Raw genomic sequence first — 15,768 nt, 5'->3', positions numbered from 1 at the left:
TGATTTTTTTATTGATGTTATATTTGCTTTAATTATTAAAGCATAGTTTTATGAAAAAAAAGGATACTTTTTTAGTTAAGAATTATATAATTTAATTTTAGAAAACTAAAAAATTAAAATAGAATGAATTTTATATAAAAAGACTATTTAAATAAAATAAGACATAAAACAAATATGCATATAAGAATATATATATATATATATATATATATATATATATATATATATATTATATAATTTACTATTTTTTTTAATTAATAATTTTATATAATAAAACTATTAAAATAATTTTACATTAAAATTAATCTATTTTTTTTTATGTCTTCTTTTTTATTAAAATTATTAAAAAGTATATTTTTATTTAATAATCTTTATATTTTCATTTAATATTAAATTTTCCTTTTTTTTATATATATTATTTTATATAAATTAAATGTTATAATTTTAATTCTTTATTAATAAATTATTATGTTATTAAATTTATAGAATAAAAAAAATTTAATAATAATTAAACTCAAATAAAATATCAAATATTTCATTATAGTTAATCCTTATTATATATATTGCTTAATCAAAAATTTTTCTTTATGTTTATTATTTAATAATATAATAGAAATTATTTTACTTCATTTTATTTTATATTTTTTAACTTAAATATATTTTTATAAATAAATAAGTATAAATATTTTTTTTATATTTTTTTATTACAAATAAAAAGAAGCATAAATGGATAAAATTATTAAGTGGAAGGCTTTTTCTTATAAATATTTTTTTGATAAAAGTCAAATTTTTATTTTAATTGATGAATAAGCATTATTTACTTTAGATAATAAAAATTTCAATTTAGAAAGTTATAGATTATACATAAAAGAATTATAAAATCAGTTTTAGCCCTAAAATGTTAATAAAAGTTAGAAAATTGACAAAGAATTAAATAATAATAAATAAGATGTAAGCATTCCTATAAAATAGATTCCACCAAAACCTATTCCCCCACAAGAGCCTGAGATAGGTGATTGTTGTGGAAGTGGTTGTAAAGTTTGTGTTTTTGACATTTATTATTAATAATTAGAATAATATTAATAATAGCTTTTAGAATGGGACGAAAAATACAATGATTAATATTGAAATTATTATTATTTCTTGCTTTTTATGTTTATCGATATATTATTGATTTAATTATACTTTAATCTATTATTTATCTTAAATTTATATTATCCACTAAATACCACCATATATTCTATAATTATATTTTTTTCTTTTAGTTTTTTTTCAGAAATTTTTAAAAATACTCTTTAATTTTTTAAACTGTTAATTTTCAATATATAAAAAATTATATGTCTTTACTTTTTTAATTATTAATATTAAATTAACTTATTTGTATAAAATATAAAAACAAAATTAGATAAAGTCTAGAGGGTATAATAATATATTATGATTATTTTTGTTGTTGTTTCTTCTTTTTCTTAACTTAAGGTTATTATTACTTTAATCTTTAATTTTATTATTATTTTTTAATAAAATTATGCTATCTTTTATATGTATCCTGTTTATATTATATAGTTTAAATTATTTTGGGAATTTTAAACCATATTTTTTATAGTTATTAATTTTTATATATATTAAAATAAATAAAAAAATTAATTTAAACACTATTTTTTTTATAAACAAATTATACTAAATGAATTTAAACAAACACAATTTTAAAATTATATAAATTATTTATAATAATAATTTATCAACAAATTATTTATATGATAAATTAGTATGTTTATTAGATGTTTAAAAATAAAATAAAAAAATAAACACCACAAAACTAAAAAAATTCATAAGTTTATTTTCTTGATTTAATTTTAAGTAGAAATATGGAATAAATTTATTAAATACGAAATAAAATAAATATAAATATTGATTAAAAATTTTCTAAACTTATAAAATAATTATAAATATTAATTTAATTTCAATCTTATTTAAAAAAAAAATGATTTGACTTAAATTATTATCTACCTTTTATTTTTTTAGGCCTAAAAAGCTTTTATTATATTTTTCTCTAAATCAAAAATCTTCTTTAGTTAATAAAAGCTTTAATCTAATATGACTTAATATATGTAAATTAAAATAATAATTTATATTATTTTATATATATATATATTTGATTTTAATATATATATTTATCACATTTATTTAAGATATATAAAAAATATATTTAAAAAAAATCAAATAAATATATTATCATATTTACTATTTTTTTTTAATAATTGGCTTAAGTTATTGTTATTATTTTTCTTTTGTTTTATCTTTTTATTTTTTAATATTTTTGCTTTTGACAATAATTTTAATTTTCTTATTATTATTTTGAATATGATTTTAATTATTAGAATTTTTTATGTTTTATTATTTTAAAATAGCGTTTTCATATTATATTTATTCCTACTTTTATTTAGTTATACTTTTTTAAAAATTTTCAATTTAATCAAAAAAGTTCCTATCATTATAAACTTCAAAAAACATATCGATTCTTTTTTAAGCCTCATAAAATCTTTAATTTTTAATTTAATTTTATATTTCTACGATTAGTTTTTTTTTACTATCTTCCTCTTTTTCGAAAAACAAAAATACGTAATCCACCATTATTTTTCCAAAGGCAAAAGATAAAGGGTTTATGCTTAAAGTAATTCTATCTCTTTTCGAATGTCCATAACTTTCTAATCTTACACAATATTAAGTGTTTTGTTCCTTATTTTTAGACGATTGATTTTATGGTTAACTTTATTTAATAATATATTTTTCCTTTATCCAACTTTCACATCTTTTTACTAAACCAGACATTTAAATATCCAATAAATATATTAAATATTCTTTTTTGTTAAACCTAAAACTTAATTTTAATCAAAATCGTATATATAACAAAATTTTAATTCTTCTTTTAATATTCTCTTTAATTAATTCCTTACTTTTACATTATTTTCAATATTGCTAATTGGGATCATATTTTTGCAAATTGAAAAGTTTTTTTTTTATTATTTTTTTAATTGAAATATTTATTAAGAAATTAAATCTTTTTTATATTTAAAAAATATACATTATAAATAAAATATTTGGTTAAAATACAAATTTTTACATAAAAAGATTTGTATTTGTATTTTTTAAAAATTATTTAAATTTATAAAATTAATATTTAAAAAAATATATTATTTTAGTTTTAAATATAAAGAAGTTCTAATAATAATTAATTTAATTAAAAAAATATTTCATAAATATACATATTAGATATTTTTATACTAAAAAAATGAAAAAAGATAAATCTAATTTTTATTTTAGAAGAAAAGAAAATCAGACATTATAAAAACTACCTGGAAGTTTAAATGGTTCTGACTTTGCTATATCTAATTGTATTAATTGCGAAATATACATATTTGATTATTTAGCACAAGTACATAATAATTTAATTAAAAATAAAATATTAAAATAGGTATTTGTTGATGATTGTAAAAATTGCAAAGTATACATAGGTCCAACGAAAGGTTCTATATTTGTGCGTGATTGTTAAGGTAAAAATAAATATTTATTTAAAATAATAAAAAAATAGATATTTAATTACATTCTTCTTCTGCCCAATTAAGAATATCTGATAGTAAAAAGTAAATAAAAAATTAATTTTTTTTTCTAAAAAAAAATAAATAAAAAAAAAAAGTATTTCTGCTTTAATATATTCATAAAGTGATCCTACATTAGAAAATACATCTGGTCTAATTTTGGGCCCTTATAATTTCATATATCCTGGATTTAAAGAACATTTTTAATTATCAGAGCTTAGACCAGGTTTTTTATTTAAAAATATACAAAATATTTTATAAATAAATGTAGATGAAGATAAATGGAGCTAAGTTTTCGATTTTACTCCAAATTCTTCATGTAAAAATTGGGATTTATTACCTCCTAATTAATACCCAGGAATAATAATTAAAGAAGTATTTATAATTTATAAAAAAACAAAAAAATATTTAAAAAAAAAGATTGAAGGAGTTGAAGGTTCATTAGAAAATCCTATTCCTATTCCTAAAATATATGGAGGAGACTCCGATATATAAATCGTTTTGGGAAGCCAAGGTTCTCAAAACATAGGAGATATGATGAGTTTTAATATAAATACTAGTTAATAATAAGCATAATAGGTTGTTGAGTAATAAGAATAAATTTAAGTAGAAGAATAATAATAATAAGAGTAATTATAATAATAAGACTAAATCTAATAATAATATAATTAAGAATATTAATTTTACGACTAAGATTAAGAATAATAATAAATTTAGGATTTATAGGTTGATTAAAATTCATAATAAATTTAAGAAGTTTCTTCTTAAAAAACTTTAGCTTAAAAGAATGAAGAATTATTATTTTAATAATTAATATAAAAGCAAGTAAATAAAATAAATTTAAAATATTAAATTTAAAAAAGAATGACGAAAAATAAGCCAAAGAATAGAAAAGACAAAGAGCTAAAGAATATTTATTATAATTTAAATAGTAAAAAAAAAAAAAAAAAAAAAAAAAAACGAATAAAAATTTATACTTTTATGAAATAAAAATATAAGAAAAAGATAACTGTAAATCTTAACAAATTTATAAATAAATAAATAATAAGAAGAAATATATTAGTAGAACAAATAAAAAGCTACAAATAAAGAAGACAATGTATGGGAAAAAGTAATAAAAAATATAGCTTTGAAGTCAGGAGAATATTAAGGAAAAACAGATGTATCAAGAATGCGTTAAGCAATTTTAAATAAAAGATTAGATTTAAAATGATTAAATTTATTTATAATTAAAAATATATTTAAAAATATCAAAATATTTAACAACATGGACATTTTTTATTTACTTTATTATCACTATTTTTAATTAGATATTAATTTATATTTTCATTTAATTATTGCCCTTATAAATTTTATAGAGAATTTTATTATATTCCTATATTTTCAATTATATTTTCTGAAGATGTTTATATTTATAGATTTTATATATCATTTTTTTTTTTAATTTATATGGTTTCTATAAGTGTTTCGAATACCTTTTTTATGGATTTATATAATACTAATTAATTTTTAAAATAACATTATCAATATTTTCTCCTGTTTTTGCGGACGTTTCGAAAAATAATTATATATCATTTAATTTACAAAATTATTTAGTCTTTTCTATTGATATTTTTCTAAAATAAAATAAGTAATTAATATATTTTTAATGAAAAATATTAATATTTGAGTAAACTTTTATTCGCAATCAGTTTTATTTCCTAATAAAACAAATATTATATTTTTATTCTATCTTTATTTTATTTCATTTATAATGTTTTAAAGGTTTTTAAAAGAATCATCACTTTATTTTATAATAATTTTTAAAAAACTTAATTCTAAAATTTAATAATTTATATATTTTACTTATTTACATCGTAAACTAAAATAACAGCTGAGCAATTATTATATAACTAATTTTAAGAATATCTATATTATTATTATCCAGACTTGAATTAGTTTTTTTAAATTTTTATTTTTATTTATTTTACAGTATCCCATATTTATAATGTTATTGTTTAATTTTATTATTTATTACGTATTATTTCTTTACTTTAAAATTCATATCCTGTTGTTTTACAATAACTTTCGCAAAAGGTTTTATATTTAAATTATTTTAAAATACTGGTTTTTCCAACAACTAATATTAATATATAAATAATTATTTTTTGTATTTACATTCATCACCAGCTAATATTATTTTTATAATATAACCTTCGCATTATAAATCATCACTATATATAGAAATTTAAGAATTCATTTATTGAATATTTTATTATAAATAAATTAAAAAAAAAGAAAGATTATTTAATATATTAATTTTTTTTTAAAAATAAAAGAAACATATATTATTATTCTGAAAAATAAAATTTAAGAACTTAATATTAATAAACACATTTTAAGTAATTAAAAAAAATTTACATTCTTTTACATAAAAATAATTATTTTAAAAAATTATCATGGTCTAATAAATATTCAAATTTATCTGTTTTTGAATTATTATAATTCTTATAATATTTAATACATTTCATATAATTTAGCCAATATTGAAATTTTATTAATTTCTTTTAAGCTATCTTTCAATAATAAATTTGAATCCTAACATTTTATTTAGATAATTATTTTTTATATATATATCAAATTTTAATTATTTATAATTTAATTTCGTAATCTTTTAAAACTAAATGATTACATACAATCTCCATTTTCGAAGATTAATATATATTTTTTTTGAAAAAAAATAAAAATATTTTGTATTTTTTCATATTAATGAATAAAAAACTTCAATTAAATATAAATTTTTTATTATTTTAATTTTTTTAAAATAAAATGTAATTTTATAAATAAACTTTTATTTGAAGCCCTTTTTTTTTTTAAAAAAAAAAAAATATATAATCTATTTTTTAATACATAACAACAAAAAATTAATTAATAAAAAAATGGAGTAAAAATAATAATAAATAAAATATATATATTAATGAATAAAAATCATTACTACATATTTTCCTTATTTTTATTCTATAAATAAGAAAATATTTTGCATACATTATCTCTTGAAGAGCTTACCTACTAAACTGGGCATTTATTTAGTTATTATCCATGTAAAAAATTAGAGTTTTATCCGAAATTTCTAGGAGATCCATAATCACTCATAATTTAATTATCTGTATTTACATTTATACTAATTTTGGCAGGGGATGCATTTTTTTACAAATTGAAAGAACTCATAAATTCATTTCTTTTACAAAAAGGACTTTAAATTTTACCTGGACTATTCTAATTGTTGACAAAACTTTATTTATTTATTTATGTGGAAATAATGAGTTGTTTTCTATTTTATAATTAAATGATTTATTATTGAAGATTATTAATAAGCACTTCCCTTTTTTAAATTTCATCTTTTATAGAATTTTTAGAGTTTTTAAGTGAATCAATTATTTTTTTATTATTTATAATATTTTATATATCTTCTAAAATTTATTTTTCCTAAATATCATTCTATTTAAGGAACTCCTTAATTGATATGATTTAGTTTCTTTCTTATTACATATTAACTATACATTATTGAATATCATTTTATATTTGATTTTATTAAAATTATATTTATTCAAAATCATAATTTATACCATTTTCAATTTCTTATTTTTCTTAATTTAAACAATCTTCCAAAAATTACATGTCTTATTGTATTTTAGCTCTATTTTATTTGAAATTTTCCAAATCCTATTACATTAAAATTATACTATTTTTTCCTTACAAAATTTCTCCAATAAGATTTTTCAAAGAAGGTAATATAACAAATTCAACATATTAAATATTATTATGTACTACTTTTTCTAAATAATCTTAATCTTTTTAAATTTCCCTTATTTTCTCTACTCTTTCTTATTATCCTTTTTTGACTAAATCAAAAAATTGTTCCAAGCGGTCCTTTTTTATATTTTCTACCTATTCTACTCCATATTATTCTTCCAAAACATCAAAAGAGCTTCCATTTTACTCCAAATAATTTACAAAAAGAATATTAGCTTATTTATATGTATATATATTTACACTTTCTTCTAAGTTTTATAATTATTCAATATATTTTTTCTTAAATTATTCTTCTTTTTCTATTAATTAGCTATTAAATTCATGTTTACATTATTATTAACACAAAGTTTTTTGAATTTTTAATATCTCATTATTTAGTTTTTCTATATTATCAATTAAAAAGTTTTCTTTCTATCCGTAATTATCTTTAATATTTTCAATCTCCATTTTATTTTCTATATATTTTTTTATTTTTTCTTTATTTTCTCCTTTTGTAAATTCCATAAACTCTTCCAGTCCAAAAATCTCATTTTTAACTAATTTTATTAATTGTTAAATATTTTAAAAAACTCCATTTTTTTTTCATATTAAACTTAGTTTTTTATTTACTTTTTTTCCAAAAGAAAGCTTTTGCATATATTTTCTAACAAATTAAAATCAATTTCTCCTTTTTATTAATAAATAACTGTTTCTTTTTCTATCTAATTTTACACCAACTCTAATTAGCTACAAAAATGCATATAATTTTATTATTTTTGTGTTAAATTTTCTATTAAATCACTAATAAAGTTTTCATTATGAGACATATCTTGCCTATATTAATTAATTAAAACATCGGATTCTTAAATTTAAGCATCTACTTACTAAAATTTATTCATATAAGAGAATTCTTCGGAATAGGTTGCCAAAAACTAAGCCTATATTTGTTCCAATACTTCTTTTTATGCCAAATATTCTGCCCTTTATATTAATTTTCCATTTAAATCTTCTTTCAAAAAGCTTTTAGTTTCAAATAGAATATTTTATTTTTCTTCAAGTACATTTATATTTTGTACAAAAGTTTCATACTAATCATTTACTTTCTAATATATATTTTACATTTATAAATATTTTGATGAGAAATTCTCTTTTGATTTCTCTATAATCTTTTCTTTTAATACAGTACATTTTTTTCCTTCACCTTAAATCTCTATTAATTTTTTACGCAAAAAAGAATGATTTTTTTCCCATTTTTCATGATCTTTTTCCTTTAGATGAAGTATTTTTTATTAACTCTTTTTCTTTTCTTAAATTTCTTCTAAATATTTGCTTTTCTCCATTAATTTATCTTCTAAAGAATTAATAATTTTGGTTTTATCAAATTGAAAATTTTTATTATGATTCTCTTATTTTATTTAACTATTTATAAAAAATAATTCGTTTTTAATATTTTATATTTGTTCATTTTTATCACTAAGCATATCTTCAATTAATGAAAATTCAACATCTATTGTGTTCCTTTGACTATTAAATGAACTTCTTTAACTATCTTTTTTTAACTTTTTAAAGGTGATTATTATATTATGCTTTGAGTATTTTCTATACTTTTTTGATTATATTGTATTTATTTTAAAGGAGAGCCTTTATAATTCGTAATTGGAGAAGGCTCGGTTTCGTAACGAACTGTTTTTATTTGTTAATTTGGTTTTTATATTATTAAATTTGATTTTTATCCCTTAAAATAAATTTATTCATTTTGTATATTTTAATTTTTTGGTGAATGCTAATTTTTAAATTATAGAAAATTCATATTTTTTTATTTTTTTCAAATTATTATTTTTTTTTTTTAAAAAAAAAAATATTATAAAAAATTATAAAATTATTGTTTTATTATTATTATTTTTTTTAAGAAATGAGATATTTATTTATAAAATAAATGCAATATATTTTAAGAAATAAAAAAAAAAACAGTAATATATTATAAAAATAGATGACATTATTTGTAAATCAGTTTATTATATTAAATTAATTACTTTTTAAGTGTTTATAAAAAAAATAAAGAAATTAATTAAAAAAAATATTTAAATAAATTTAAATAATTCTATTATGTATTAATTAAAATAAAATATTTAAATTAATATTTTATTTAGAAAAAATATATAAGTTTTTGCACTTTCTTTATTTTATATTTTAATTATATACTATTTTTAAAAAATTTAATTTAATAACTTAATTTTATTCTAAATATCAGTTAAATTTACTTTTTTCTTCTTTTTTTACTTTGCAAAATATATTAAATATAAATTTTTATGTATTATATTTACATAATGCATAACTATAATTACAAAAAATAAGGTTTTAGTTTATAATTTATATAAATTATTCATTTAATTTAATATATATAATTTTTATCTTTTAAAAACAAAAGTTCTAAAAACAAATTAGGGGAATAAGAATTTCTAAATTATTTAAATCAAATGAATTTTAGGCAATCATTAAATTTTACATAAAAATAATAATATTATTCAAGATAATATCAATTTAATAGAATTTCTAGTAATATTGATATATAGAAAATATATATCAATTTATTTTTTAAAAGATGATCTTATTTTATTAAAAGAAATTGAGGATATAGTTAATAATCTTTTGAAAGTTTAATAATACTTTTTTTTTAATAAATTAAGATAGAACTTTAAAATATGAAAAAAAAAAAAAACTTTGAAATTTGGCTACTTAAAAAAAGTTCTAATAAGATGATAAATTAAATATGTAATAATAGATCGTTATTCTTTTAATTAATATATCGAAAATAAATAATTTTTTATTTTAAAAATGGAAAGTAGCAGTACTTTAAAAATGAAAAACTTATTGTATATTAAGGGTGCATTAATATCGATTTATATAATTTTAGTTTGAAATAAATATTTTTATTTTGATTTAAATTATTTATTATATAAATGAAAAAACAGTGTTATTAAGAAAATTTATAAAATAGTTAAAAAAAGTTTTAAAAATTCAAAATAAAAATGATTAAACCATAAATTTATAGTAATAAATAGTATGGCTACAACTATAAATAAATAAATACGAAAATAAAGAAAAGAATTTTATACTTATTTTATGTTTAAATTAATTCAAGAAAAATAATTATATTACTTTTAATAGATTTTAAGATTTAGCTTATATTGGAGATTATTATATTATTTAAGTAAAACATAGAAAAATAGTTTATTATAAGCTTTAAAATTTGTTTAAAATAATTAATAGTAAAAATATTTCTGAGATTAGATAATAAATAAAAAGCTAATATAATAATATAGGAATTATATATTACGTTCAAATAATGATAATGTATTTATATTGAAGTCTACAAGAACTATTGAAGTAGGATAAATTAAGTAGAATAGACTTGTTGAATATATATATGAGAATTTATATTAAGAATCAATTAAGATTATAGGCCGAAAGAAATTAAAAAATATAAGTGGAAATATAAAATTATGCAAAAATATTTTTTTAATTATAATATACAATAAAATATAAATAGCGAAAAATAATATAACATATGTTTTTAAAGAAACTGATTATAGTTAATAATTGAATAAAATAATAACAGGACTTTTTTTATTCAAAATTAATAGCTTAGATTTACAAAGTATGCATTTATTTGATGAAAATAAATTTTCATATTATTATTTACATAGTAAAAATTTTTTTTTTTTAAATATATATATAAAAAAGTTGATTTAAAAGTTAAAAACTTATAATTAAATAAAGGAACATAGATATTTTTAGAATAAAAAAATAATTTAATATTTATAAAGCTAATAAAATTTTTAATATATGTAATTAAATATATTGTTGATTATATAAAAAGTCTAATTATTATTTAAATTTAGAGAATTTTAAGATAATATAATAAAAAGTAAATAAGATGATATAATATATATATATGTATATATAATATATATATATTATCAATAAATATTATTTTTCTATTCTTATTTTATATAATATGTATAATATTTTATATTAATTTTAAATATAAAATTAAGAATATTTTTATTTTTTATTTTTTTACTTTTATTTTAAATACTATATCATTTTTATATATAAAATTTTATATGTACTTTTATTTTTTTGAGATTTTAAAATAATATAATATATAAAATAAAAAAAAATAATATAAACAAGTATTATTTCATTTATAATTATTATTAATTATTAAGCTCAATTTGTTTATAGTCTACTAAAATAAGTCATCATTTAAAGAAACATAATCTTTTGCAAATTAACACCAATTTTATCCTGTCAATTATTAATAAAATTACTAATTTTAGCAAATAACAAGTCCAGCTACTTCCAAAAAAGCAGCTTTGCAATTTTCTTATGTTTATTAATTTTCTTTTTAATACTATCTAGGGACAATATATATTTTCATTCCTTTATCACTAATAAAAATATTATGAGGAATTTGCATATCTAATAAAATATTTGTATAAGTACCAGCCACAAATGCCAAACTTTAATAAATATCTCCCATTTATTAATTTTCATCTTAAATATGGCTTAAAACTAAGCAGTTTATAGGGTATTCAATTAATTTTTCTATTTTTATTCCTACACTATACTAATTATAAAATTTTAAATTATAATTACTATATATAATTATACAATATTTATAGATTCTTTTGGATTATGAAGGCTTGATTATATTACTAATTATCTTTAAGCTTTTTCAATAGGAAATATTTTTTCATTTGGGAAAATATCATCAGCATAAATAAGTTAAAAATGTAAATGATTGACTGATGAAAAAGCTCCTATACTATTAAATCCTATTCTTTATTATAAAAAAATAATCAATAAATGTATTTATTTAAATATAAATTAAATATTATTATTATAATATGTTTACCTTATATTTTCAGAATCTGAGATTTTGAAAACTGTCAAAACCATCTATAAAATATCTTAACCAATAACTTAAGGTAAGCATTCTTCAGGAAAAATAATTAAAAGTGAATGTCTTTTACAAACAGGTGATCTATTAATAATTATAGGATGATTCATGAATTCACTAATTGATTTATCACAATTATTTTCTTCTAAATTTTAATCATCTTAAATATCATTTTACTCTTTTGAAAGTACTTATTCATTATCTAAGTTTATATAAAAAAGAATTTCTTCTTTATTAATAGAATTAAAATTGAATTTATTTTCATCATAATTTTTATAAACACAAGATTCTATTTTTTCAGAATCTAAGCTTCCACTTTCAAAAATATCACCTAAATCTATTGAATTTTCCCGCTTATTTTAAATTAATGATTAATTATAATATGCATAAAAACCTTAAGAAAGTTGTTTTATATGACTTTATTCTATTTAAGACGAAAAATGTTTTTATTAAGTAGTTTTATTGTTATATAATTTTTCCCATTCTTAAGTCAAAATTAAATCAAATGATATTTCTTATTCCATTTAAAAAAGGAGAAATTATAATAATTAAATTAATACTATAAAATTTATTTTTTAATATATTAATAATATATTCACTAAAACATTTAAAAAAAAAAAAAAAATATTTAATTTTATTATAACAAAACAAAAAAATTAATAAAAGAAAATATTTAATCAAATAAACTTTATCTATTATAATAATTAATATAATATTTATTATAAATTTAATTTCACTATTCTAAGTTTAAGTTTAAATATATTTTAACCATTATTAATACTTCTAATAATAAATTTTTATCATTTCATTTTATTTCAGATAATTTAGCTTAGAATCTTTATATTTTTATAGCATTTTCTAATTTATATGTAAAATTTAATTTTAATGAAATACAATATAAAGCAATTCTCTTTAAGCTTTATTTTTCGTTGTTTAATATTTATATATTTATATAGTTATATTTTAAATAAAATAAAATAATTATATTATAAAATATCAAATCTTATAAATAATATAAATATAATATAATACACATAAATTAAATAAAAGACAAAAGTATTATATTATAGTAAAATATATATAAAATTAAATTATATTTATTTTGAAATAAAATGTCCGCGTATTTATATATTACTTTTTGAACTAATTTTTTTTATTATTAAATAAACAATCTTAAAAAAATAAAAATCGATTAATAATGGTTTATAGCCTTTTTTTGAGTTTTTTTAAAAAATAATAAACATCCTCTGCTTTAAAAATATATATAAACTAAAAAGCATATAAATATATATTTATATATTTTTATTATTATATAAATTATATATTGATTTTTTTTTATATTTTCAATTTTATTATCAAAATGGAATATTTAAGTAATTTATTAATTTCTTTATAAATTAAATATGAACCACCTATTTTTGAACTACTTAATAATAATCGTTTAAAAAATAAGTAACTAGATTATTAAGAAAAATAATATTTTCATTTTATAAGAAATACTTTTAGATTAGAAGCTTTAACAATTACAATTGCTTTTCCATTCAATATATTTTTCTATTAATATTTAAAAGAATCAGAAAAATTTCCGAAAAATTAAAGGAGATTAAACTTTTTATTTAAATCAAGTGTTTTTACATTTGGAACTGCAATGTCAATATTTCTATATACAATTTATTTAAGATATTATATCGAACCTCCAAATTAGGCTATCTTATAAAATAAATATTAAAGTGAACTTGAAAAATATTATAGATGATTAAAATATATAAATTTTTTATTACGATATAATATTTTGTTTTTTATTCAAATTGATATAATTTATTATATTTATATTTAATACCATTTTTAATAAATTATTAAATCTTAATTTACATATCAAATTATTATTAAAAATAATATTATAATTTCTTCTAAATTAAAATCTTTATTTTGTTTTTGAATTTGGGTATAATTTATAGAGTATTAATGGTATTTGAATTGTAAAACCAATATATAAATATAGAGAAAAATTAAAATCATAGTTATATATTTTTTTTTACATATTAACACTATTATTCTAGAATAGATTCCGGGTAGGATTAAAAATATTTAAATTTAAAATGATGATTTAGAATCTTTTTTTTTAGATAGGATATTTTTTTAGTCATTTACTATAGTCTATGAGATTATGAGATGTATTTTATTAATTTAAAAATTAATTAAATTTTATTATAATCATTAAATATAAAAAAATTCTATAACATTTTCAAAGTTTATATTCAATTTTATTTATTTAACAAATTAAACTATAATTTATAAATTTATAAAATAACAAAAATTATCTTTATAAAAAAAAAAGTAGTAAAGTTTGTAATATAAAAAATAAAATGTGGTTGGGATAGGGTAGTTTTTAAAAAATACAACGGATTAGGACTATTTCAACCCCTACCTAAGAAGTTATATAAAAAATTATAATTAAAGAAAGGTATTTATGATTGAAGTTATAACTTTTGGGCATAATTAGATATTAAAATCTTTGATTAAAATAAATCTGATAAAATTTGAAATCAAAATAAATTAGTTTAGATCATATTCGTATTTTCAAATAATTCTTTTTTATATATTCTTCTTTAAATAAATAAATTGTTAATTTTTTTTCGTAATATTTATATTTTTTAAAATAGAATTGAAACTATTTTATTTTTATATTGCATATATTTTGTTCTACTGTAATTTAAAAATGATAATATCCTTCCCTTCCCCTCCCCTACCTTAATATTTTTTATGTGACCCTTACACCCGTAAATTTTTTACTTATTTTTTAATTTTATTATAAATATTTTTATTTTTTAAATATTAAAAACTTCATATTATTATTAATTTTTTAAAATTATAAATAAAAACAAATACCAAAATAAATTTGAAAATATTAAATCAAATATTCAATTATATTGGAGAGATTTTAGTTTATAAAAAAATATTAGTATAGTATACTTTGAAAAACAAATTTTATTACTAAATTTTAAATATGAGTCAAATAAATATACAAAAATATATATAAAAAATAATAATAATTAAAAAAAAATGAGCGAATATAATTAAACAAAAAAACTTATACCATTTTCAATAAATTGAAAGAAAAAAATAACTGCTGCATCATATCCAAATTTAGTATAAGGCAAATAACTAATTTTTGATGATTTTTTTATTCATATCATTTTTTTCTATTTATAAACTCTGCTAAAAGCAAATAAGAGCAGCTTTTTTTGCATTATTTTTCAGTATAAATTAAAAAAAAAAAAATTAACAACCTTATCAGATTGCATAACATCCCGAATTCTATTAGACCAAATAACAATAAATTTATTTTATCTTTCTGATAGTATTTTATCATCAGCTCAAATTCTATATAGTTTAACATTATTTCCATCATACATTAATTTTCTATTTTACTTC

The 15,768-nt window shown here is 15.6% G+C and overlaps 2 protein-coding genes across 2 annotated transcripts, besides 7 other annotated features; one reads left to right on the top strand and one right to left on the bottom strand. All coding sequences in view use genetic code 6, as the record gives it.

The window, feature by feature from the left end:
• Nucleotides 1-186: 186 nt before the first annotated feature.
• Nucleotides 187-236: a microsatellite.
• A 1,473-nt stretch (nt 237-1,709) lies between these two features.
• Nucleotides 1,710-1,765: a microsatellite.
• Nucleotides 1,766-3,289: 1,524 nt separating this feature from the next.
• IMG5_118030 (retinitis pigmentosa 2, putative) lies at nt 3,290-4,809 on the top strand (the record flags this gene model as incomplete). The annotated part of the gene is made up of 7 exons (XM_004034516.1): nt 3,290-3,433; nt 3,473-3,551; nt 3,590-3,641; nt 3,695-3,971; nt 4,017-4,225; nt 4,460-4,527; nt 4,646-4,809. The coding sequence occupies 7 exons, from the start codon at nt 3,290-3,292 to the stop codon at nt 4,807-4,809; spliced, it is 993 nt and encodes a 330-aa protein (XP_004034564.1).
• Nucleotides 4,214-4,259: a microsatellite.
• Nucleotides 4,530-4,556: a microsatellite.
• A 358-nt stretch (nt 4,810-5,167) lies between the features above and the next one.
• IMG5_118020 (rab gtpase, putative) lies at nt 5,168-6,657 on the bottom strand (the record flags this gene model as incomplete). Its single annotated transcript, XM_004034515.1, has 7 exons — nt 5,168-5,212; nt 5,450-5,488; nt 5,567-5,715; nt 5,754-5,809; nt 6,100-6,173; nt 6,425-6,438; nt 6,621-6,657. The coding sequence occupies 7 exons, from the start codon at nt 6,655-6,657 to the stop codon at nt 5,168-5,170; spliced, it is 414 nt and encodes a 137-aa protein (XP_004034563.1).
• A 1,177-nt stretch (nt 6,658-7,834) lies between these two features.
• Nucleotides 7,835-7,873: a microsatellite.
• A 1,179-nt stretch (nt 7,874-9,052) lies between these two features.
• Nucleotides 9,053-9,100: a microsatellite.
• Nucleotides 9,101-11,307: 2,207 nt separating this feature from the next.
• Nucleotides 11,308-11,345: a microsatellite.
• Between the last annotated feature and the right edge of the window lie 4,423 nt (nt 11,346-15,768).

Source organism: Ichthyophthirius multifiliis, assembly GCF_000220395.1.
Source record: "Ichthyophthirius multifiliis unplaced genomic scaffold scaff_1120509250953, whole genome shotgun sequence".
Taxonomy (NCBI): Eukaryota; Ciliophora; class Oligohymenophorea; order Hymenostomatida; genus Ichthyophthirius; species Ichthyophthirius multifiliis.
The sequence above is the reverse complement of the archived record's forward strand: the minus strand, read 5'-3'. Positions and strand labels throughout refer to the sequence as shown.